This window comes from Rhynchophorus ferrugineus, unplaced genomic scaffold (assembly GCF_030347505.1).
Source record: "Rhynchophorus ferrugineus isolate W39M unplaced genomic scaffold, kcgeb_rfMv2 rfM11, whole genome shotgun sequence".
Lineage (NCBI taxonomy): Eukaryota > Metazoa > Arthropoda > Insecta > Coleoptera > Curculionidae > Rhynchophorus > Rhynchophorus ferrugineus.
Window position 1 is genome coordinate 10,309,663 of NW_027472590.1, and position 27,431 is coordinate 10,337,093.

Sequence of the window (27,431 nt, forward strand, 5' to 3'; positions counted from 1 at the left end):
ATGGATTTTTTGTTAAACATTTTATTTCATTTTAATATACGAGCATTGAATGAGCACTCCATGATATTCATCTTTCTAGTAATGTTTCCTCAAAAAAGTTCAGTTTTCAGACCATTTTCAGACCATTCGTCATCCAGAGTGACCAAAACATGTGACTTAAGGAACAGGATTTGGTAGCCTAATATTTTTCTGTACTTCTTTCTGAAGGTCATGTATTTTTTGTTTCTTTATATCTCGACTGATAATATTGTTGAAGTGGTTGTTTTTAATTTTTTCTCCAATTCCAACAATTTGCTCACGGGCCATCTTCATTTTCTACACAAAAAGGCTCATATTTAAACGTTCTATTCCAATATTCAAATGGAATTAGTTTACTTAATGTCAGTTTCAATAAGCAAGAGATGACTTCTGAAAGTAATGCTCTGATGGAAAACAATTGAAAACAATTAAAGTATATTTAATTTTTTTTGTGGTTTTCTGTAAAATAACTAATCGTAATATATATGTTATAAGGTGAATTTAATAACATCAACTACCAGATATATATAAAATAATATGAGCACCATGCAATATAGAGCATTTTGTTGTATATTGGCAACGTGTAGGACGTTGGAGACGTATATGTATCTTTCAGCTTACATGTCTTGTAAGTTATATTTCAGTGTGTTATACGCTTTTTTATGTGACGGATAAAACAAGCGGTAGATGAAATGTCTGAACTCTCAGACCTTCAAACGGCGAAGGGGAATAATGTGCAGACAACCTGAGACTACCGCGGCAAAAGTGCCGGCAAAAATCCGCACTCATTTGAGTAATGCTGTTTCGACAAAAAGTATGATGGGAGATCCACAAAGCTAACATTCATGGAAGGGCTACAATTACGAAATCGTTTATGACACAAAACCGACGCTAAACTGCTAAAAAAATTATCCAATGGTCATAAAACCGAAGCACTTGTTGTTTGGAAGAATGTGATAAAAGCCAGTGAATCATCGTTTACATTGTTTCCTACAAACAGCCGGATTTTGTGTGGAGAATTCCGGATAGGTTTCGTTATGATTTGGGTGGAAATATCGTGGTTATTATTCTATTATAATAGGTCAGTTGAAAAGTCCCCGGCCTGACACATAGATGGCGCTACTAGAATTAAATCCATATGTTTTTTAGTTAGCCCTAACCCTCAGAAGATGCGTTTATAATTTTGATAGGTGTCGGGTCATTAGTTTGTGAATTATAGCATTTTGAGTGAAGTAACTTGGTAATTGTGAAAAAAAATGGATAAAATGGAATTTTGCGTATTGATAAAATATTGCTTTTTGAAGGGAAAAAATACAGTTGTAGCAAAAACTTGGCTTGATGCCGAGTTTCCGGACACTGCCCCAGGAAAATCAACCATCAAGGATTGCTATGCTAAGTTTAGATGTGGAGAAATGAGCACCGAAGACGGTGAACGCAGTGGACGCCCAAAAGAGGTTGTTATCGACGAAAACATTAACAAAATCCACAAAATGATTTTGAATGACCGTAAATTAAAATTCAATGAAATAGCAGACACTCTAAAGATATCAATGGAACGTGTACATCATATCATTCACGAATATTTGGGTATGAAAAAGCTCTGTGCAAAATGGGTGCCGCGCGAGCTCACTTTTGATCAAATACAGCGACGAGTTGATAATTCGGAGCAGTGTTTGAAGATGATCAAGCGTAATAAACCGGAGTTTTTCCGTCGATATGTGACAATGGATGAAAGATGGCTCTATTATTTCACTCCGAAGTCCAATCGACAGTCATTTGAGTGAGTGTACACGTTTTGCGTCGGATGCGCATGGAATAATTTTCTACCTTGAAATTAACTACCTTTTTTTCTGCCTTCTAACTACCAAAACTTTCTACCTTCTAACTACCTTGAAAAAGGAAGGACCATCAACAGCGACTATTAGTTAGCATTATTGGACCGTCTGAAGAACGAAATCACCGTAAAACGGCCGCATTTGAAGAAAAAGAAAGTGCTGCTTGACCAAGACAATGTAGCGTGGCACAAGTCAGTGAAAGCGATGGCAAAAATCCATGAATTGGCCTTCGAATTGCCTCATCCACCGTATTCTCCAGATCTGACCCTCAAGGACAATTTCCTGTTCTCAGATCTCAAAAGAATGCTCGCTGGGAAGAAATTATCGTCGAACGAAGAGGTAATCGCCGAAACTGAGGCCTATTTTGAAACAAAGGACAAATCGTACTACAAAAATGATATCGAAAAGTTGGAGGGTCGCTAGTATCAGTGTATCATCCTTGTAGGGAATTATGTTGAATAAGAAAAAGAACTAATTTTGCCAAAAAAAAATGTGTTTTACTATGGTAGGTCGGGGACTTTTCAATTGACATGTTATATGTTATTCTTTCATTCATATCGCTAGCCAGATTATTCCGAATTAATATCTCAATATCCTCAATGATGAAGTTTGTACTATGATATTACGTACTATATATTGCTACCAAATACTCTCATATCCCAAAATGATAATACGTTCATTCATACACACAGCCAAAAATTCCCATTCTTGGTTTGAGAAGCATCAAAATATCATCAAACATCTTGCTTGACCACCACAATCGCTAGACCTTATCATAATTAAACGGTTATATGGAATATTTGAGCAGAGTAAAGAGTTGATTTGCATCTCCAATATCATTGAAGAATTGGCGGATATTTTGCCTCAAGAATAGGACAACATTCCTTTAGCAACTATTCATTGGAAACTAGTCAGACACTCTACGAAGAATTTCAGCTGTTTTAAAAGAAAATGTGTTCTCAACAACTTATTAATAAATAAATATTGTCTGTATAGGTATTATTTTATTCATTCCCTGAAACTCATTCTCTTTTACTATTACAAATCAATACAGATTAATATTTAAAAACAATTAGAGTTCTAGAAACAATTATTAGTAGTAGAGAACAGGTGGGGCAAAACTCCCGCTAGCATTTTGATTGCGCGCCATCTTGGTTATGTGCGTTTAGGTCAGTTTCGCTTTAACCATTGTGTTGTGTAGATGTCCAAATTTTATTGTAGATAAATATACGTCACAAGAATGACCGGAAATAGTGACAATATTTATTGAAAATAATCGTTCCATTATATTCCAAAAAAAACCGCTAGCAAATCTAATATATCCATCATTCAACGGTTCCAAAATAAGGTGTTGCGTGCCATTGTTGATGCTCCGTACTATATTTCAAATAAAGTGATACAACGCGATATTCCTCTAGAACCTATAACGAGTGTAATCCAACGTGTTTGTGTGAAGTACTTCGAAAGATTGTCAGTGCATCCCAATGTACTCGCTAACCAGCTAAATATGCGACGTGATAGTGAAGTGCGTAGACTAAAACGTTTAACACCACCTGATCTGATTACTGGACATATGTAGAGTTTAGAATAAGCATTAGAATAAGACTAATTAATTAAGATAATATTTTATACAGAAGATTGCTTAATGAAGTGATTTTCTACATGCCATGTATATATAATATAAACAGAAGAAATACTTATTGCCAATAGGGCAGATTGTGGACTCACGAAGAGTAATAAATCCAGATAAATTAAGAGTCCAGTGCCTCACGAAACCACAATTTGTCGTTTACATGCGAATTTTCGACAGTACGGTACGACAGCAGACAGGCCTCGTTTTGGAAGACAACGGACGTCCCGTAACGCTGAAAAATGTGGCACTGCTAAGCGACAGTATTGTAGAGTCTCCAGAAACATTAATTCAGAGACGTAGTCCCCAGTTACACATTTCTGCATGCAGTTTAAGGCGAATTTTGCAAACTGATTTGAAAATGTTCCCGTACAAAATTCAATTATTCCAAAAATGCTACCGAGAGATCCTGATCAGCTAAACCTAAAGGTGTCTGGTGAAATTGAAGATTTCTCGTCTGAATTGATAACCAGCGATGAAGCCCCTTTTATTCTCAGTGGCCACGTCAATAATCAGAACAGTTGGTTTTAGAGAACACAGAATCCTCAATTAATTCAGGAAACATTATTGCTTTCACTAAAAACAACCATGGTGTGGTATTCATGCTGGAAACATCATTGGTCCTTATTTTTTGAAAATGACCGAGGTGTTGCAGTTACTGTTACTACTAAACGGTACAGAGACATGATTCGAAACTTTCTTGTGCCTGAAATGGAAGAGCAAGGACTAGAGGACATGTGGTTTCAGCAAAATGGGGCCACAGCACACACAGCTCGTTCAACAATTCAATTATTGAATGAGGTTTTTCCACGGAGACTAATTTCGCGAAGTGGCGATTTAGCATGGCCAGCCAGATCTCCGGATTTAACAACATCAGACTATTTCTTATGGGTTTTTTTTAATCAAAAGTTTATGTGGATAAGCCCCAAACGATTCAATATTTTAAAGACAATATTCGTCACGAAATTGAAGAAATTCAGCCTCAGGTGTTGCAGAATGTCATGAAAAATGCCTTAAAAGAGCCGAAAGTTGCATAACGCATCGCCGTCACCATTTAGTCGATATAATTTTTCAATAACAACGAAGTAAAAAATGTAAAGACCAATTAAACTTTTTATGAAAACCAAACTTACTTATCTTTGCTTTGAGCAAAATTATAGGCAGTCAAAGTGGTAACGGGATTTTTACCCCACGTTGTATTAATTTAATTGGTTATATCATAATGTCGTACGAAATAAAACATTTAGTTTCTATGGAATACATTTTCCAAAACAATGCTAATAGAAATACCCTTGAATATCTAACAAGGTTTTACTTAATCTAACAATTAATTTAATACATTGGGTTGTAAATGAATCATAGTAGTTGTCAATTTACTGAAAAAATATATAAGCATCGAAATGCAACACAATATTAATGTTTAAGTACTTAATTGACCTTAATTTACATGATTAGTATAGTACTGACAAAGCACAATTAAACCGCTTATCACACATGCTATAAAAAAGCTATGAGAATATTTTATGTAATTTAAATGTGATAATTAATTAACACCAATGCCATGTCGATATCATGCAAAACAATTTTGTTACACTTATATAATAATAAAGCATATTTTTATCCAATACGTATAAATATAAAAGATAACATATATTTACAAACAACCATCCACACTCTAGTAATCATTATTAATAAATTACGCTTAATTATCTCGTTTACGCTTCCTGAACATTTATAAACATAAACAATAAGTTGCGTACACTTTTAACCTGCTGTTCGTTTCGTACAAATACATTAGGACTATAAAATAATTCTGATGGGTTTACAATAACTGACCAGAAACTATGTTGAGCATGTCTGCGAATATTTTGCAAATATCACATATATAATTGAAATAAAAAAATATTATCTTGTATTATTTTTGCTTTAAACATTCTTTTTCAATTATTTTAAGCAATTATAAAATCGCAATAAAATATATTATTTTACGTACATGTTATGCAAGAGATCATTTTATATCTGTTTCTCTTTGTTGGTGGCCTTTTTTTTATATCAATACGCTGTTCAATTGACGTCGGTAGGCATCTGCAGAAACAGTTTCATTCACCCATCACCATGAATATTCCGGTTCGGCACCGATGTGGATGGTCTCGTGGATTAACCCATGATTTTTTGCGCTAGGATTGTCGTAGTATATTCACCTTTCATCGCTAATCACAATATGCCACTCAAATAATAATCATATAATTACTCAAAACTCTTTTTTTGACTGGTAAGCAATGACACCGCGATGTTGATATGGCGACATCTTCAATCAATTCGTGTGGTAGCTATCTTCGATCCTTTTGGATCTTCTCTTATCACATACAAATGTCCGTATTATTAATTTCATTCATTTAATGTATTAATTACTAAGATATCTAACAGTTTTTAAAAGTTTGAGCTGAGTTTTCGTCCAATCAGGGTAGCAATTTATTGTCCTCGACCTTTTCTGGGTTCTCCAAGTCGTTCTTTGTCATTGAAATCAAAGTCATCACTTTTAAATCAAACAAAATCAAAAATCAAAAACAAAGTAATGAACGTTGAATCATCAAGCACTGTTACATACCTAAAAATACCCTCTGTGGCATAATTTACATAGTGGAGGCATAGCTGATTCTTTTCTTAAATGTTTTTAATAGATTACGGTTACCCAGATATATTATAGAATTATAATTCAAACATATTAAAAACATAACATATATAAACTACATTATTTGCCTTAGCAATTCGTCGGAATTTTTAGGCTGTTCTATATTGGATGGATCCCTTGTTTCCACAACTTGACAGTGCAGTTTAAAACCTTCCGGAATTTTAGTCTAATTTTTCGTGGCTGTTCTGGGGGCTTTAGAAGCTTTTTCTATTAATTTAGGCTTATTTTTACAATCTCTTATATTTTAAAGTTCTTTAATGACCTGACCTCACATCCTCGATAGTTTGAAGGGTGTTTTTTTGCCACAGTGGCAGCATTTTGGTGGTACATTTTCCGACTTGTTGCACGTTGATGAGAAGTGAGGCACACTTGACGTATGTAGGTTGATTAAGTACTGTATATAGTTCCTCCTGATTGCTGACACTTGTAACTATAATCGGCGATGGTTTATGGGTAGGTTTTGATTGTAACTGCGAGATTACAATCAAATATCAATACTTGGTTTTTAACAGACGGAACATTGGGTTTTGGCAATTTGGTCTCCACTACTTTTCTTTTCTTCTTGTTCTTTTTGACTCTAATCCACCTAGTATCTCCAGCCAGGGCAAGTTCTTCCGGAAACTCATGCGAGATTTTTAGAATTTAGTTTTTCAATTTCTACTTTCATTGAATTCACGACTTATTCCGGAAGCTCACGTATTGCGTTATGCAATTTTTGTTTTTCAGCTTCAGCAGTTTGCCAAGCTGAGTATGATTGTTATTAATTTTTAGACTTAATAGCGCTTTCAAATAAACTGAGTTGAAATTTGAAGCCTTTTAGAAGTACTTCCTTAGAAGTAGAAGGGAAAAGCAGTGTCATTACTGACTGTGATTTGGACTTCTCAAATTCTTCGATCATGTCTGAACATTATGTTTAAAAATATAATATATATACACTTTATCCACGCGCAGGGTCTTATTTCTATTACTCTAGAACTACTATTTTATTTATTACTGAAAAACATCGAATGTTGTTCGAATCAAGTGTAAATTAAAAATCAAATTATAAAAAAGTCAATGTGTGATCTTTAAAAGTCATATATATTTACAATTTCTCTCACATTGGGTCAGATTAATTTATCCAAGTATTTTCTAAATGTATTTATACTTTTTTTTTTCTAAACACCATAATTTGTTTTGAAGAATCCCTATCAATGTTTTATCACTGTGTACACATGATACATGCTGACATTACATGTCCCCATTGTACAGAGAGCGTAAATAAGTTATGATTCTTAAATAATTAGAAATTAACGAGTATTTTGTATTTTCTTAATATTAAGCTGTGTATATAAGACTTACTATAAAACAAAAATATGTTTTCTGATAATTTATTTTAAGATTGGGATAATTTTTTTTTCATGGCTTCACATTTAATTAACTATTAATTAAATGGAATTTTTTGTTTTCTTTACGATAAAGTTTATTGGGTCTTGATTATTTGTTTACAATTACTAAAGAAATATTATGAATTATAAATGGACTGCGAAATAGATTTGATATTTTGTAGGACGTTTTGGTTTTCCCCCATCTTTATGTCGGTAATTGAGTATCATACCAATAAAGCCCTATAGCCCTATAGCAATCCTCTTAGCACTCCATGATCTTCCACGGAACTCTCCTTTGAAAGAAACAAGAACAGTAAATCTCCACACAAATATATGAATTTTTACTTCAACCAAATTGTACGTGATGTATTCCTACTTATGTCGTTATACCATCCATTATACATTTCTCAAAACCAATTCATACTCTCAGTATATTTACTTGAACTATAACACATAACATTCAATTGCGCACACTTGAAATCGTTTCGCGTTAATATATTTTTGTTATTTATGACAGCAGTCTAGTAAATTAATATTAATAAACTTAAATAACCATTTTTATTCTAATTTCATACGGTTTTAATCTTCTGACTAAGCCATCTTTATCTACGAGCTAGAGAACCTCAACATTGATGTGCTGATGGAACCTTTGTTCATGTTATTGGGCGTAGTCCTTGATAACGTTATCGACTGTTTCTATATGAAAATTGTCGTTATGAATGTACAATAGAGCATCAACAATTCCTGGCAGTACCTTGTTTTGAAATATTTGTATGATATTTCTATTATTTTGGATGATACAACCACAGAGTTGAACATCATAAGTCCACTATGGTCTTCAGACTTGTTGGTAAAGCAAATGCTTATTATATACTAACAGGGTTCAATATCTACCCTACAAGCGATACAATTTTTTGTACTTCAGCTAGATTTATTCACATTTTTTCTTAACAGGTGGCTTCACCTGAGTTTGACATTAAAGGTCGTTCCTAGATATATAGCTGTATTTTCAAATGGGTCTACTTGCTGATTTATATATATTGGCTTGTTTTTTTGTTGATAATATGCACTGATTTATTGTGATATATTTTTTCAATACAGCATTGTATCTACAAGGCTAGAATTTTAGTGTCATCTGTGAATATATCAATAATATTTTTATTGAATGTGGGCAAGTCCCGAGTGTATAGCAGATAAAGGACACCCTTGTGGTAAAACTGCTTGTATTTTTCTGAACTTAGAATAGGTATCTTCTTGTTTGACTCCAAAGTATCAGACAGTTATTATGTCTAAAATTTTTGAATATTGATCAGGAATACGAATTTAATCTTATTAGACATTTTGATTTTATGAGTTAAACATTCAAGACAAACTTCATAGAAAGCCTGAGCAACCTCTAAAAATATTGCAGAACGGGCGTTATTTTCTTCTGTGATTTTTATACGACAAATGTGATTTTGTGAAGCTGAAATCATGCAATGTTGTTTTCAACAAAATCAAACTGATCATAATATTATTTTCCTCAATGACTGTTTTTATCCTTTTCAATAGACGTTTTTCAAATGATTTGAACATTGTCGGCAATAGTAATATAAGGTGGTTTTCCTAGTTTAGGAATAATAATTACTTCAACAAACCTTCCACAGTTGTGGTACATATTGTATTCTGTATGAAGCATTTATCTTAATTAGTCAAACCCAGGAGCTTTTATGGCGCTATATTTTTTCATCCTTTCCGTCCTATGATGCAGGGTAATGCTTTAAAGTCCTTCACTGGAAGGAGGTTTTATATTATTATGTAATTATTACATTGTTACGAGTCATTTCCGTCTAACCTACAAATTGTCTTTATGATAACTTAAATCTAGGTATATAACTAGGAGGACCCATCGGCCCTATCTCAGTCTCTAGTGAAATATTATTTATACATTGTCACTGAAGTATTTTTTTTATTATATGCACCTCACTACACAGCATTACACAATATCAGATGGTTTGATACTTTTGAGTTTGTGTCCTGTTCTGGTGGTATCCAAAAGTTGCAATACTTCAATATTCTCATGAGAATGGAGTCTTTCCTCGTGCCCCCTTGCAATTCTCTTGATTTATTGATTAACTGTGGGTATCTGAAGGTCTCGATGTAGGTAATCAGTCCTATAGTATTTAGGTGCGCCCACAATATCTCTCAGGACTTTGTTCTGAAAAATTTGTATTTTATTTGTGTTAATCTTTGCAGTATATCCCCATAATTGAACTCCATATGTCCATATTGGTTTCAGTATTTGCTTATATAATAGCAATTTATTATTTACTGATAATTATGATTTTCTTACAGTTAGCCAGTACATTTTCCTATATTTCAATTCCAGTTCTTTTCTTCTTTATATGTTCCTTCCAGCGAAGTTTTGCATTGAGATTCATTCCGAGATATTTAGCGTTGTTGCTATATGGAATGATAGTATTATTTAATGTTATCGGTGCTTGTACGATCTATTTATAGGTGAACTGCACATATACAGATTTACTTTCATTAATTCTTATTTTCTAAGTTTGTGTTCAATTTATATTGTCACTTGCCTGTTGTAATTTTCGTGAGGCTTCTTGTTTCCGACAGCTATAATAGCAGTTCCATCAGCAAATGTAGCCATCGCAATATTTTCTATTATGGTATATCACAAGTGTAGAGTAGATAAAGCATTGGTCCCAGTACACTTGAAGTATTGGTACATCTGCTTTAGCTTCTTTTATTGTAGAGTAAGCTTCTTCTTGTTTGACTCTAAACATACTGGTTGTAATGAATGATTTCAATAGTTCGCTGTATTGTTTTGGTAGCATTTTCCGTAATTTATGAACAAGGCCTTCATGCCAAACCTAAACGAAGGCTTGTGCTACATCTAAGAATATAGCTGAACATCCTTTTTTACTTTCGTAGGCTTTTTAAATAACATCTGTTATTCTGTGGACATGGTCAGTTGTTAAGTGATTGTTAATAAACCCAAACTAGTATGTTGATATTAAGTTTTTTCTCTCTATGATCGGTTTTACCCTTTTCAACTGGAAGGAGGTGAAACATTATCTCGAGATGGTTTGCAAATTTTGTAGCTCGTATTCTGTACTGGTTCACACTCTGGTCCAGCTCCCATACTTATTTTGAGATGTTTGCATGATAGGTCCTAATGAATTTCTAATGCCTCTCCACAGCGAATGCTCAGCACTGGCATTATTAGCAAGTTCACGCACACATTCATTTTGTATTCAAATTTGACAATATTTTGTTATTATTTTTATAACTTAATTAAATATTGGATATTTATTAAAAAAAAACATTTTTGTCTAAAAACCGACCTTGTTCTTCCAGGGAATATGACGTGGTGGTGGTCGGTGGCGGGATCGTTGGCGCAGCTTCAGCCAGGGAACTGAAACTCCGTCATCCCCAACTCAAGATGGCCATACTGGAGAAGGAGGGTGAGATGGCTAAACATCAGAGCGGTCACAACAGCGGAGTTATCCATGCAGGCATATATTACAAGCCGGGTAATGTTATCATGATTATTAAAACTACATTTATCAGATTAAATATCGACCTTCAGCGATAGCACTTGTTATCAACAGGAACATCATCAGTGTTTGAAGATTCAAGGTCTATGTTTTAATTAAGCTGGATAATTTAATTGTTCTATAGACTAAGTATATCACTGAACTGTTGTCTTGAAATAAACGATTATTATACTATATATATTCATACATACATATCAACATTTTACCATATATTACATGTAAAATATTTATGTTTATATTGAAAAATATGTATCCTAAAAATAACACCCATCGCTAGCTATTACTTTGTGTTTGTTAGTAGGTTTAATTTGTTTCTGATCACTACCCATAAACACAAATTGAATTTACAACTGATGGAATGTTTATAATATATGGAGAATTCCATTGTTATTGGTGGTACATTTGAAGAACTATATAATAACTAAACATGGTTGTGAAATATGTTTTTTAACATAGACAAAAATGACATTGAAACTGTTGGGGTCCTGAAAAATCTAACTCTTTTATTTTCATGTACTCATAATTGTCTTTTTCTTGTCGACTTGGCAAGGCGCAATGGTCAAGACGACAGGAGAGTCCCCCCACTATTGTGATAGTCGCAGCTTCGAATCCTTTGTGGCATGATTGTTGTAATTTATGTTCGATTGTTTGTAACTCGGATTGTACATAGGGCAAGAGTGCAAATTACGACAAGGTAAATCAGACCGGTCACGCTCGTAACCAGGCTGGGTAATGGCGAATGTCTTTTGGGATAATCTCTAAGTTGGTCACGCACCAGTGAGTAGGCTTAATGCCGAGTCAACGTTAAGGAGTGGGTTCAGTCCAGATAAACCCTAGTAAAAAGAAGAGTATTTCATATTTCACTGACCTGTAGATAAATAATTGAAAACTGAGTATTATTAGTGCTCATAATAAAGTGCAAAACATACTACCATGGTAGACTCATACCTATATCAAACTAGAGTACGGTTCTTTTTATAGAAACACATTAGTTTGTTCTGTGGTATTTTAAGATATATGATCAGTTAGTTTACAGGCTATTTCATTTTATAGTATTTATGTTTTTATGGCATTATTTAGCTTTAAAAAAAAATCAAATCTCTACAGGTGTTCTTACTAAAAATGAAAATTTCAATATTCGTGACTATACGTAGGAAGGTTAAAATAATCAATAACACTTCGTTAGATACAAAATTCGACTTATCAAATGCATTATAAGTTATTCTTATTTACTGTTAATGAAAAAATAGCTATTATAAGTAGCTAGTTCTCTCTTCTTCGATAACTCTTGTAACGAACTGCCGTTGCAGCCCTTTTATTTGTTGCTAATTGACTTTGCGCCAGGGTGGCTCACAGCTGACGATTTCAGCTAGACTTTCTTGCGAATTAATAAAACACTTTACATTACTTATTATATTTGCACTAATTACAATTTAAGTGAACCAAGGCGTTCTTTGATATGGGTAATATAGATTATAATGTATTTTTATTTTTATTAATGAAATGTATACATTCAAATTTTTTTTTCGTCTATAGATATTCTAGATATTAATTAACTAGCAGCAAAAACAGTTTTACATAATAGTAACTAATTTTTATTCTAAATCACTTGGCAAAATTCCCAGAAAATTTACTATAAACATAAGCATAGTATTCTAGCTTTTGAAATCAGTGAATTTGTAATTATTTAACGTATATGCTACATATGATGTTAAGATACGAGGGTCACTATTTATATTTGGGGAATTGGCAACACACTTGTCATGTGAGTCCATCTGTCGGTCCATCGTTCCATCGTAAATTTTGACATTTTTGACGATACGTATCTCAGATCATTTTGTCGCACGAACGCTATTTGTTTATTTTATATTTAGCAGCAGTGAAAGCAGCCGAAAGTGAGCAGCAATCAACAAAAGTTGTTCATGCACGAAGCACTTCAAAGAAAATGGTGGCCTCTATCTCTGGGAAAACTAGTCATATTGCAACAGTGCCTCTAGAGCGTCGTAGAATAGTAAAGTCTGATTGGTACACAACCATTTGTTTGTCAGAAGTCTTCGATGAAATAAGGAAATTAAACAAGAGACGCTGGATTGTTCTTCATCATGACAATGCGAGCTCTCACACATCGGCTCAAACAAGAAACTATTTGAGCACTCAAAACATATAATTGAAGGGTTATATTTACAGCCGTACAGCCCTGATTTGGCACTTAATGACTTCTTTTTGTTCCCATCGTTGAAGAATAAACTGCGTGATCAACGATTTTCATCGCCCGAAGAAGCTATTGCAGCGTTCAAAAATCATGTTTTGAAGATACTTCATTCGGAATGGAATAAATGCTTTGAAAATTGGTTTAAGCGTATGCAAAAGTATATCGATCATCTTGGCGAGTACTTTGAAAAACAATAAAAATATATTCGCAGTTTAACTATTTTTTTTACTATTCCCGAAATATAAATAGTGACCCTCGTATTGCAATTATTATTTTAAATTTGTCCTTAAATTTGTTATTTGATTTTGAAAAGCAAACAGATTTTTCATTAAAAGAGGATTTAATCACCTTCAGAAAAATCTAGCCTGATGTAACATTAATTAACAATTAAATAATCCATCACAACTAATATTTTTAAAATATTTATGTGTAATATTAATTTTATTCATGACAAATATTTTTAAATAGGAATATCAATACCTTACCTGTTCTGTTTATTGCAAATTATAAATTTTTAACGGTAATAAAAGGATGAAACCAGAGATGTTCTATTAGGCTCAAAAATATTTAGGTTTATGAATTCAAAATAACACGCAAAATAAAACTGATATTTCGCCAACCGAATTTATAATAAGAAGCAGCGGCAGGGTATCCGAAATTATTTTTATTAGTAACTGATTTGACTGTGGCAGAAATCGTCAAAAATCGTCACATTCGCGAAAACAATTAAATTATCTTGTATATTATCGAAATCTGAATTAAACCTGTTATAAAAAAATACACTAAATTGTAGGACAATTATCTATTTCCGAATAGTCATTAATTATGGAATAGCAGCGAGCAAATTATTCGACATGACCAGAATTTAAAAATACATAATACATTCCATATGTTTATGTGAAGTTCACTAAACTATATAATGCGTTAAGACAATGGTATTTGTATATCACGAGGGCTATATAACAAGTACTCAATATTGAGGTAACAAAAATATTTTTAGGTGTAAAATATATTTCGTTTCTCAATGTTATCTTTGTGTAGTTTCTTGTATTTTCATTCAAAGTTTTTATAAACTTCTATATATATTTTTATATATTTAAGGGCTAGTTACGATTCAAAGTATATGTTTATATATATATATATATATATATATATATATATATATATATATATATATATATATATATATATATATATATATATATATTAAGTCTCCTATTTAGGCTCCGAACCACGGTTCTCGGCATTAAGCCTACTGACTGGCGAGTGACCAACTTAGAGACCATTCTAGAATACATTTGGTCATAACCAGCCTGGTTACTGTTGTGACTGGGATGGTTATTCCTTGTCAGATTTTCAACTGTTGCCTAAAAACATTTAACAGGTCAATTGAGAAGTCCCCGGCCTGACACATAGATGGCGCTACTAGAATTAAATCAATATATTTTTTAGGTAGACCTAACCCTCAAAAGATGCGTGTATAAATTTGAGAGCTGTCGGATCATTAGTTTGTGAATTATAGCAACTTTTGTTATTGTGAAAAAAATGGATAAAAAGGAATTTGGCGCGTTGATAAAATATTGCTTTTTGAAGGGAAAAATACAGTTGAACCAAAAACTTGGCTTGATGCCGAATTTCCAGACACTGCCCCAGGAAAATCAACCACCAAGGATTGGTATGCTAAGTTTAGACGTGGTGAAATAAGCACCAAAGACGGTGAACGCAGTGAACGCCCAAAAGAGGTTGTTATCGAGAAAAATATTTAAAAAATCCACAAAATGATTTTGAATGACCGTAAATTGAAATAGAATGAAATAGCAGATATTCTACAGATATCAACTGAACATGTACATCATATAATTCACGAATATCTGGATATGAAAAAGCTCTGAGCAAAGTGGGTACAGCGTGAGCTCACATTTGACCAAAAACTACAACGAGTTGATTATTAGAAGCAGTGTTTGAAGATGATCAAGGGTAATAAACGTTTTTGCGTGGACATGGCTCTATCATTTCACTCCAAAGTCCAATGACAATGGATGAACCCGTCCCAAAGCGTGGGAAAATGCAGCAGTCGGCTGGCAAGATTTCATTTACTAATTGTCATTGACTGTCTTGAAAAGGAAGGACAACAGCGACTATTACATCGCGTTATTAGACCGTTTGAAGGACGAAATCGCCGAAAAACGACCGCATTTGAAGGAAAAGAAAGTGCTGCTTCACCAAGACAATGCACCGTGTCACAAGTCATTGAAAACGATGACAAAAAACCATGAATTGGGCTTCGAATTGCATCCTCATCCACCGTATTCTACAGATCTAGCCCCCAGCGACTATTTCCTGTTCTCACATATCAAAAGTATGCTCGCTGTGAAGACATTTTTGTCGAATGAAAGGTGATCGCAGAAACTGAGGCCTATTTTGAAGCGAAGGACAAATCATACTACAAAAATGATATCAAAAAGTTGGAGGGTCGCTATACTCAGTGTATCACTCTTGAAGGGAGTTATGTTGAATAAAAAAAACTAATTTTGTCAAAAACATGTGTTGTGCTATGGTAGGCCGGGGAATTTTAAATTGACCCCTTACATTTACAATCACAAGCATAAAGTACATCCATGCCCAAGCGGATTCAAACCCGCGATTATCGCAACAGTAGCAGGACCGTCCTGTCGCCTTGACCACTGCGCCAACGAAGTCGGTAAAGTACTTGTTTGTCATACATGTATTACCTTGGCCATTTTAGTGGATGTAAAGGTTTCCGAAGCTTGAATTTCGAAATTGTTGCACCCCAGTAGCAGTAATTCTGCTTATTTACATGTCCATTGAGACGTAGAAGAGTTTCAGCAGTTCTAATTCTCAGTTGAAAAATATTTTCGGCGTAAAATATGTTTTAATTTTCAATGTTATGACTGTTCAGCTCGTTGCGTTTTGATCAAAATTTAATATATCTTCCGTATTTCCTCTAAAAATGTTCCTATGGCTACATTTGCTGAGAGACTTGCTGTTGAAGACAACAGCGAAAAAGCAACCAGAACAATAGGACAGGCCAGTAGCTATATATATGACTAAAACAAGGCTTGGAAAAAAAATTAATCAAAACAAATCGGTGAATATTGAATTCCATTATAATCAAACTGTATATAAAACAATAACAATTAATAACACTCTCATCACATATAGCAACAACGCTCGATTCATTGAAACGAAATAGCTTGAAATAGATTTTGATGCAAAACTCACTCAAACTGGAAGGCTCACATTAGGAAGAAAATAAGAAAACTGTATTTGAAATATAAAAATTGTATTTTAACTATAAAAACTATCAACGAATGTCGAATATGGAAATATACATTCTTCAGAACAAGGTTCTAAGAAGAATGATTGATACCAAGATTTTCATTCTCCAAGATCAGATACAGACCGTTACTCAGGAAATCAAGAGAACCACAAAGATATGTGAGGAGAAACCCAACTATCATGTTAGTACTGAAGTATTGCAATTCTTGAATAGCATTCGAGTAGGCCAGAGACTCAAAAGAATCAAACCACAAACCAACATATAACAGTGCAAAACAGCAGTGTTAATTAATATATGAATATTGCTACTACGGAGGATAACCAACAACCGATGAATCCTATATATATATATATATATATATATATATATATATATATATATATATAAAGCTTGTAATAGAAGGGTCATTCTACAGCTTTATTAAAAATGTCAGCATAGTGGCCAATTTGTGGAAAGTTTTTAATGAAATTTGAAATAGATGTCCAAGTTTGATACTTCCACAGTACTGTTGTGAAAAATTGTATATATTATTTATATGGACTAAATGTTGGGTACTACTTATTACTTTTTTATACGAAGAACTTCATTTGTTATTAATAGACTGGCTAATCATTGAGATTAATCAAAATGTTCATATGAAATAAAGAAATTAGGGGTTTTAACGTTATTACTAACAATGTTTTCCTTCTAGGTTCACTCAAAGCCAAGTTATGCGTAGAAGGTTTACAATTAATGTACAAATACTGCGATGAAAAAAACATTCCTTATAAGAAGGTGGGAAAATTAATTGTTGCAACGAATGAAGTCGAAGTCAAACGATTAGCTGATCTACATCAACGAGGTAAGTATATTTCTCATGTTACCAAACAGTTAAATCGAACAATATATATAGATTTCTGTTTCCTATATATATATATATATATATATATATATATATATATATATATATATATATATATATATATAGAGAGAGAGAGAGAGAGAGAGAGAGATTCCTGTTTCTCTTTGGTGAAAAATTGATTTTAGTGGAAATTCATCCCATATCCATACTTTCTCGATACTTTATTACTTTTTGGTTTGGTTTGGTTTTTGTTTTAAGCAATTTTCATAATTTTTGGCTATATAAAGCTTTTTGCAAGCTTTCTCAATGTTTTCCATAACATATTCAATATTTTTTACGGTGATATGGATCATCAATCAGCCAAGATGAGTATAATGTCTTATAAAGCTTTCCTATCTATGTAAATATTTTAAACTTATTGCCCAGCTAAATCATTAAAATGTTGATTCATTAGTTTTTATTCTTTTCTATGCTTTCACTTCAATTAAGCTATTGTTAATAATTCTGATACAGCTGTAGTATTGAATTTACCTCAGTGTGAGCATAAACTGACTGGATTAGATTCTATAAACTTTTGTTTTGGATTGAAAATTGTGGGGTTCTGTTCTTTATTCTTATCAATTATAATGAACTTAAATGGAGAATATGTTTTTCAGCTTCTTTGCTTATTTCTTGTGAACTCTTAAAATTGTAACTTAATACTTGGACTAGAATATAGCTGGACAAGTCGTTTGAGGTATATGATATAAATGATTTGAGAATATGATCTTTTAGTAAATGATAATTTATTAAAATTTATTCATTATTGATGGTTCTGGTACAGCTGCATTGCTGAATTTTCCTCAGTGTGAGTGTAAGGTGCCTCGACTTTGCTTCAAGCATATTCAAATAATTCTAACACCTTATAAACTTTCTGAATTCTCGATTGAACATTTTGAGATCCTTCATTGTAATCAGTTACAATAAACTTAAAAGGCGATTATGATCTTCAATTTCTTTGGTCATTTTTGTGAACCCCTGAAATCAAAACCCAAAATTAGATTTTTATTATGAAGTGAAATACAAGAATGGTCTCCATTTAAGGGGATGCAGCTGACAAATCGTTTGAAGTTTCTATTATTCTGGTATTTGAAGAAAGGAAACTCCAAAATATTACCTGTAATAAATTCGATCTTTTGGATACATACGGATTGTGTTCACTCAACTGAAGCTATCCCTAGTGTCTCCAAAATAGTTTGTTATCGATTATTATCGATGTAAAGTGAATTGTTCCTAGATAAATCACTCATTAAATCAATCTTAACTTCTTGTAATTTTAATTATACATTAATAATGTATACATTTATTTTCGTAGCTATACAAAATAAGGTTCCTGACATCAAAATACTTAACGGCGTCAAAGAGATTCAACAAGTCGAACCCCACTGCGTAGGATTACAGGCCCTTTGGTCGCCACATACGGGTATCATCGACTATCGACTGGTCACCAAGCAGTACGGCGAGGATTTCAAAGAGAAAGGTGGAGAAATTCATCTCAACTTTCAGGTAATAACACAACACATCATACTAACTAGCGTTGGGAACTATCGACTGAAACCAGTCGAAACAGTCGACAATCAAAAAACTAGCGACTGAAAATAGTAATTACTATTTTGTATTCGTGATGTCATGTACCAACATATTGTACAAGATGTACCAACCCTTTCCTGTATAAATTGTGAGAGAAGAAAGGATGGAGATAATTGCTTGGGGCAGTTAATTTTATATGTGCTCATATTTTCCAACGGTAATAAGCGAGACGGAGATGCACATATTCCTTTACGTAATAAATTTAAAAAAAAAGAAAAAACTATTATAATAATATAATAACATAACATGCAATTTATAATTTAATTTTAAACTAAGTAGAATTAAACATATACCTAATTATAGAAAAAAAACTAATCCATGGCATAATTAAAAATGATCTGAATGAAGTGATGTAAATGTTTTATTTATTATGAAACGGAAATATTTTTAACAAAAATCGAGAGAGTCATCGAAATATTACCTATTATTGCCATAAAAGCAGTCAAAAGTATTTTACTATTTATCATTCCCTATTTTAATCTTTTTACCCTATTACATTAACAATCTTGAAAAATATCGCACCAAAATGCTGCTATAATAATGTACAATATATTGTTATCTACAAGCACATTACAAGGTCGCGGCTAGGACTATAGAGCCAGAACGTTAAAAATCAGTCGTATGAAACAAGTAGAACCAAAAATAGTAACTAAAAGTACACGACTGAAACAGTCGATAGTAAAACGTAGTCAATTACTAAACAGTCGTTAGTCAATTTCACTGTATAGTTCTCAACACTAATATTAATACGATAACACTGACATTGGCATTCCAGGTAAGCGGCTTCGAGAACTCCACAGATAACAACTATCCAGTATTAATCAAGTCGGCTGATGGCAAGAGGGTGAAGAGTAAATACGTGCTGACGTGCGGTGGCTTACATTCCGATAAATTGGCCGAATTATCAGGTAAGCGATGGAACGTGTAAAGAAAATGGGAAATTCATGAAGACAAACCGACAGGGTGCCCGAGAAATCCTAGAATAGTACCGTTCAGGGGCGAATACCTACTCCTCAAACCGGAGAAGGCGGCGATGATCAAGGGCAACATATATCCGGTGCCGGATCCGCGATTCCCGTTCCTCGGCGTCCATTTCACGCCCAGGATGGACGGAAGCGTGTGGCTGGGACCCAATGCCGTCTTGGCGTTCAAGAGAGAAGGATACACGTAAGAAAATCCAGTTAATATAATCGGGTTCGTCACGTTAACCTGTTCCAAGGTAAAAATGTTTGACCACACAACAGACAGACTTGGAATGCGTACTCCCATATATAAAGTTGTAACCAAATTTTGTTCGACCGAGCCACCTGAGGGCGCGCAGGTCGGGTTTATTTACTACAGAGGGAAGTTAAAAGATTCAGAATTATTTATATTACACGGGTAAATTAAAAAATAGAATTTTAATAAAATATTTTATTTAAATACATTTTCAAAATACATCAAAAACAATATCTAATCTGACAACTAATAACTTACTTTCCAATTGCACATAATTATTGCCTTAAATATTATACAATAAAAAACTATAAATTAAAGAATTATTTGACCAAAATATACTTAAGAATAAAATACTTAAATTAACTGAATATGGTAACTACATGTTACAATTTTGATCCATATTTTTATATATTTTTATAGATACTCATTAGGACACTCGGCAATCCTACTTATTTTTTTCATCTACCAGAACAAGCAACTTTTTTATAACATTGACTTTGATCAGGTTGTTATGCACAAGTAGCTATTAAAAAATCGAATATTTATCGCATTCACCGTTTTCCAGTTAGTACTAACCTTTAAAAGAAAGTTGTTATAATTTCGTGATATTCTACTCATAAGTTTGTAAGTTATTGTGCTTGAGACAATACTTTTAAAACAATGGATCAAAAACAATTACGTGTTTTCATTTTACACTGCTTGACGGGAAAAATACCGTTCAAGCGAAACATTGTCTTGAAAAGTGTTATAAGGACTCCGCTCTGTCAAAAATAACAACAAAACGTTCGTTTGCTGACTTCAAAAGTGGTTGTAGAGACACCGATAACGCGGAATTCAGTGGCCATGTTTCAGTGATGACTATTATACAGGTTTGTTCATCCATTTCTACATGTTTGGAAACAAAAAATAGTCGCGGGGAGCTAAATCTGGACAGCATGCTGGATTTGGTGGCAGTTCGTAGCTCAAATTATGTTTTTTTTTTCTATAGTGGCTTCACACGGGTACACCTATGCCATGTCTTAATGGAAAATGTGATCTACACACTCAGTTGAGATGCCTACAGCCTCAGCCACCTCACGTATATTCATTCTCTGATCATCCAACGTTTCGTGGATTTTATCGACGATTTCTAGCGTGATGGCTTTTTCTGAACGACCTGAACGTCCGGCATCACTTGTCTGATACGACGAAGTCACTAAACTACCTCTTAATCATTGAAATTGATGGTGTACAGCCACCAAACATTTCTTTGGCATCAATGACGGCTTTTTGTGCCAAAAACAATGCTTAGTCAGCACACAAACATAACTTTTTCCCATTTTTGTAAAATTCGACAGTTGACTGTTGTCAATGATTGACAAACACACACGTCATTTCACAGACAGCCCATATTGCTTCAATAAGTTTATGGTTATTTTTTCCTTTAAAGATTATTGAGAAGACAAATATAATCACATACACGTAAGTCTGTCGTAATTTACGATACCATCAGACTTGTGACTGACTCCATCAAGCATCAACTGAAAGTTTAATTAGAGTTAATAAAATTGCGAATAAAATATTTGACGCTTCTTCTAAGATAAGGATTGATATATGAAGACGAATTAAGTTTAAGGATTTTTAATATTGAAAACTGTTACACACTAAAAAAATCCCTACATTATATTCTAAACTATTGTAATATAAATATTGATAATATTTCAGTTTCACGCGAAGAAACAACATATTTTTGAAGCTGTATCGTTTTAAGTGTCATCATGACGGTTTTTAGGTATCTCGCGACGCATTTCTGAATTGTGTTATATTGCAAAACCAGTTTGTCGCATTTCTGCTCATGTAACGACCGTCTTTCTTCAATGTCCGACCTAAACAGACAAATTGCAATCGGCAGCGATCATCCATGATCGGTTTAACCTTTCACCCCATCATCTTCGAACGTTTTTGATACTCCAAGAAGCTTTATTAATGGAGGTTATTTACAATGCGATTCCAAAAATAACAGGAGTGTGTTCACAGAGTCGATCATAGGTTACTAAGATGCCTTTAAAATTATAGTGATTATAGTATTAATATTTTAGTGATTTTTTTGTATTTGTAGGTGGACAGACGTCAATTTCTCAGAGCTGCTCGATGCTCTTTTCTACCCGGGTTTCTTAAAACTGGCGTTTAAGTATGTATTTGCCGGAGCCGAAGAAACGGTGAAATCGCTGTTCCCATCGCTGCAAGTCAGGCAGCTTCAGAGATTCGTGCCGTCCATTACTTCCGCTGACGTAGTTTCAGGACCGGCAGGAGTTAGAGCACAAGCATTGGACGCTGAAGGTATGATATCATCCATTCATTTATTATGTGTCAAATTCGTGTTTTTTCATTTTCTTTAACAACTTGTAGCATATATGAAAGATATTACATAGTAGCTACAAATAGATAATTAATATTTGCACCTAGCCAACAAGAACCAATCAGCTGCAAACTAATATATTTTTACACATTACAAATTATTTATCGGAAACATACAGGTGCCTTCGTTGGTCAGTTCAACCATCCATAAATAAATAAAGCTCTTAAGGAAAATATCCTTTAAATTATTTGTGAAATACAGCTACAAACTGCCTACAGTTGATTTAGAGAACATTCTGTTACTGCCAAGCCAATCGCATTCAAGCCACAACCGAAAGAGTTCAAAGAGTCAAAAACAAACCAACACCCGCCAACCACAACAGTACGATTAACATTGTTTCAAGTATTGTTATATCCAATGAGCAGTAGATACCGAGAAAATACGTTGTAACGTTAATTAATATCAGTGCTTCACTTATTTTGAAACAATATAGAAAATGATAAAAACTTTATTATCAAATGTTAATACAATATCATAAAATTAAGCAACAAAACAGATGTACTGATAGTATTGTGTTAACGTTTTTGAATTTGTTAAAAACTAGGTCAAGGAAGAACTATTGTAAATTTTAATCTAATATACTTCAAACATAGCCTCCATTTTATTCGACAAACTTTTCGTAGCCTTCAATATCTTGAGTTCATAATATTATTATAAGTGTACTGTAGAATCACTATTATTTAAATTGAATTTGATTGAAATCCACATGAGTCATAAATGCCCATGCATAATGATTATGATGAAACGGACAGTACCGTACTTGCGGTGGAAATTAATAATGGGGGCTTCTGATTAGGAACTGAATATTTAGATATCCAGGAAACACAGATAATATTGCATTATATTTATAGTTGTCATGTTATGTGGTTGATATTTCATATATGGAATGTTGAAGGGAGACTGATGGATGTTGAAGTGATTGATGGTGGTACTATATGCGTTAAAGTTGATGTTGACTGAATGATTTGTCCAGATTCGTCCAGTAAATAATCAAACAACAAAAAGAAATTTTTAGTTTTCATCGACTGCAGGCAAATATTAGAAAGTTTTCTTACTTAGTATGTCATAGAAACGATTTATAACCCTTGAGAAAATAATTTTATATACCAGATATTTAGAAATTCAAAATATGAAAAATGTTTATTGACTAAAACTAGCCGACGTTTCGCAATCACTACGGATTGCATCTTCAGGGCAGTAACTCGAACACTGAAGGTAAGACACTGAAAAAGTTACCAAATATGTATAAATATTTGTAACATTACATACACGCTGCGAAATGGTGTTAAAATTATGCGAGGTACTTGATGCATCATAATTGATAACCTTAACTGCAGGCTGCACGAGATTAACCGCAATAAGTACTTTCAGTTAAAACAGATACTAAATTTGGCGGATGCATGAGAAAATAGTTTGCACATTAACTAAACTGTTTTAGTTCCAACTACGAGACTTCATTTTTCACCAAAGCCAGCTATTTGCTTAGATTTTATCACATAAATGTTATAAGAAATTTTATTAATAGAACAATAGAACCTTAAGAAATGACGAAAACGGTGTGTTTCTTATACAATCAGTTCATAAATTTAAATTTCAATTTTATCTACGGATGGATATACATGGAAGAGAAATACGACATTTGTAGCTTTTTGTGATAACTTTTTAGTGATTTGATTCGAAAAAGGCAACAGATTATTTTAGTTGTCTATGGTGAACAACTAACAAGACCAAAGAAATACTAGACCTTAATTAGTTCGATATTAGCAAGTATTTAAGACGTACATGATTAAGATTGTTCAAAATGATTGTTTCTAAACCATGCCTCATTACTTGTGAACAGGAACAGTTGCTTAAAAAAGAGGAAGTATGTTTGAATAACACAGCATTGTGACCCAAAAAATTCTACTCACCTGCCACAACCATCCTATTCACCTGATTTAACTCCATCGGATATCGGTTTAGGTCGATAGACAAAATTAAAATAATAGAAATTATTTCAAAGACTAGGATAAAATGTTGACGTAAATAGACTAGTACACATTTACACATTTTATGGTCACACTAGTATTTTTTAACTATAAATATAATTAAGGGGGGAAATAGGTGAAGTAGTGAAATAGAAGAATACATTTATTTTATTTATTTTTTGAGAACATATTGTACAAGAATTTAAAAGTTTTTAAACAAATATTCAAAAGTTTTTTTTAATTACACAATGAAGATATCAACTGCCGCCACGTTATTTGTCTTTATCCAGGTAGACGACTTGTGTGCATTCAGGAGATCACAAATACTATATATAAAGAAGATATGTTTAAAATTTCAAAAGGATTGGTTACAAACTCTAAGAGCTAGAAGACACACAAATTTGAAAAACATATTTTCGAGAAAAACACGTTTGAAAGTAACAGTATAAGTAAGCTTACGGCAGTAATTAGTTAATTTAAATAATTTACTAATTAATCAGCTATCCCAGCACCATATTGTAGTCCTTTACCAACTTCATATGTGTCATTTTTGGCTTGCTGCTGTTCTTTTCGAGCTTCTTTACTCTCCAGAGAGCTGCGTTGATTTTGTCGGATTATGCGTCGATTGTGAACTTCTTGGGCATAATTCAAACTTCTGCTACCAACGGTAACATTAAACTCGTTCATAATGGTTAAAATGATCCTTCACTAAATAAGCGCGCACCCGAATATGCCGAGATCTCAACGATTTTTAAACCCTTTAGACCCCCTAACACCTTTAGAGCCAATCGCCAAACTGTTGCGCCTAAACATCTAAACATTTCTCGAGTGAATCAACTCTTGAGGAAATCTTTATATATAGGACCTTGCCTTACCACATCACGCGCTCCTCGTGTGAAATTTATGTGAAAATAATTAATATCAATATAATAATATTTTCAGGTAATTTAATCGAAGATTTCGTCTTTGACATGTACAAGGGATCCGACAACGACTCGATCGGAAGCAGAGTGCTGCACTGCAGAAACGCACCCAGCCCAGGGGCGACGAGTTCACTGGCTATAGCTAAGATGATGGTAGAAAAACTGGAAAGCGAATTTCAATATATCAAAGAGTCGCCATAAATATAATTAGGTTAAAACGATGAACATCTCGCGTGTACTTTTATAATAAGACAATAATTGTTTTGTTGTGAATTTTTTTGTTTAGACTGACAGAAGTCAATTATATGTTTTTATGCTTGTTATTCAGTAGTTTTATTCTATTTGATCGAAAAATTATCCCCAAAACCAACGAATTTTTTCATATTTTTTGTGTTACAAGAGCTGTACTAAAGCTGAGATAGCTCTAGTTAACGAAACATATTGTAGAGTGTTTAATATCACAAATTTTATTCTCAATCATGTTTTATTAGACTGGATTTTACATTTTTCACTGGTTTCTGTATAGTAACTACTGGCTTATATTAATATTAACATGAACAAGATATGATTATGATGGTCACACCTGTTCTCCTTTACCTATCTTCATCTAATTTCCTTTCTTCTTGATATTGAGAAATTTGTGCGACAGATAAGGAACATTAAATTGTTAATAATTAAATTATTTGTCTGGTGCTTTCAATTATCCAGAAACCTATGCAATTTTGATACAATATATCATATAGACAACCCAACTAACATGATGTCAAATATTTATATTATAGTTATTGAGTAGTTTTATTACATTCAATTGAAAAATTAGTAGATTGTTCCCAAAACCTATACATTTTTTTGCATTTCTTGTGTTGCTGTACTAAAGCTGAGATAGCTTTGATTTCTGAAACATACTGGAGAGTGTTTAATATCACAAATTTTATTCTCAAATATGTTTTATTGGACCAAAATGTACATTTTTCATTGGTTTCTATACAGCCACTCTCTAGTAACCACTGGCATATATTAAGATTAAGATTAATATGAAAAAGAGACATAAATGGGTGTGATGGACCTGTTCTTCTATTTTCTGTCTTCACCTAATTTCCTTTCTCCTTGATATCGACATAATTTATATGACAAATAAAGAATATTAAATTGTTAACCATTAAATGATATAATTATATGTCTTGTACCTTCATTTATCAAGAAACCTATGGAATTTTGAAGTGTATAACAATTAGACAACCCAACTAACATAATGTCAAATATTTATATATACCAGAGACAATAAATATATAACTGATGAAATGATTTAAGTTATGGCATGAACGCTAGAACGAATGAAGATTAAATATAGAACAATATTTCAAAAAAAACAACACTGATAAAAGCTTTGTTCAAAAAAGGCTTTTAGACCTTTTTCTCAAACATGGCTCAACATGAATAGTACATTTTCACTAATTTCTATACAGTCGCCCGTTAGTACTAGTAACCGATATATATTAAGATTAATATTAATAAGAAATACAGGAGACAAATAAAGAACATTAATAATTTAAACAAAAATTAAATTCCTTCGTTTATTTGTAGAACATAGTAGCATAGATAACCCAACTAACATGCATCAGAGATATTGTTGAAAGATTGAAATTTATTGTAGCTAATAATGATAGGGAAATTCAAGACTCTTATTCACCTAATGAGACTCAAAATCTAATTCTTGTACAAACACTTTCGCTTCTTTTTCTGAACTAGTTGGTAAGCTGAACCTGAAGGTTGAACCTGTTAAGTAAGCTGATTAAGAGGAAAGGTTTCATCAGGACATAAAAGAAATGGAGAAGATACCAAG

At 33.0% G+C, this 27,431-nt stretch overlaps 1 protein-coding gene across 2 annotated transcripts in view; it reads left to right on the plus strand.

Moving 5' to 3' along the window:
* LOC143205293 (L-2-hydroxyglutarate dehydrogenase, mitochondrial) overlaps positions 1-25,911 on the plus strand; it is a 33,465-nt gene extending 7,554 nt beyond the window's left edge. For both annotated transcript variants that reach the window (XM_076418521.1, XM_076418522.1), the window contains 7 exons: positions 10,900-11,075; positions 17,304-17,453; positions 18,808-18,998; positions 19,858-19,990; positions 20,045-20,249; positions 22,399-22,619; positions 25,608-25,911. In XM_076418521.1, coding sequence (XP_076274636.1) covers positions 10,900-11,075; positions 17,304-17,453; positions 18,808-18,998; positions 19,858-19,990; positions 20,045-20,249; positions 22,399-22,619; positions 25,608-25,789 — 1,258 coding nt within the window. In that variant the 3' untranslated portion in view covers positions 25,790-25,911. The remainder of the gene's footprint in view (positions 1-10,899; positions 11,076-17,303; positions 17,454-18,807; positions 18,999-19,857; positions 19,991-20,044; positions 20,250-22,398; positions 22,620-25,607) is intronic.
* Positions 25,912-27,431: the final 1,520 nt, after the last annotated feature.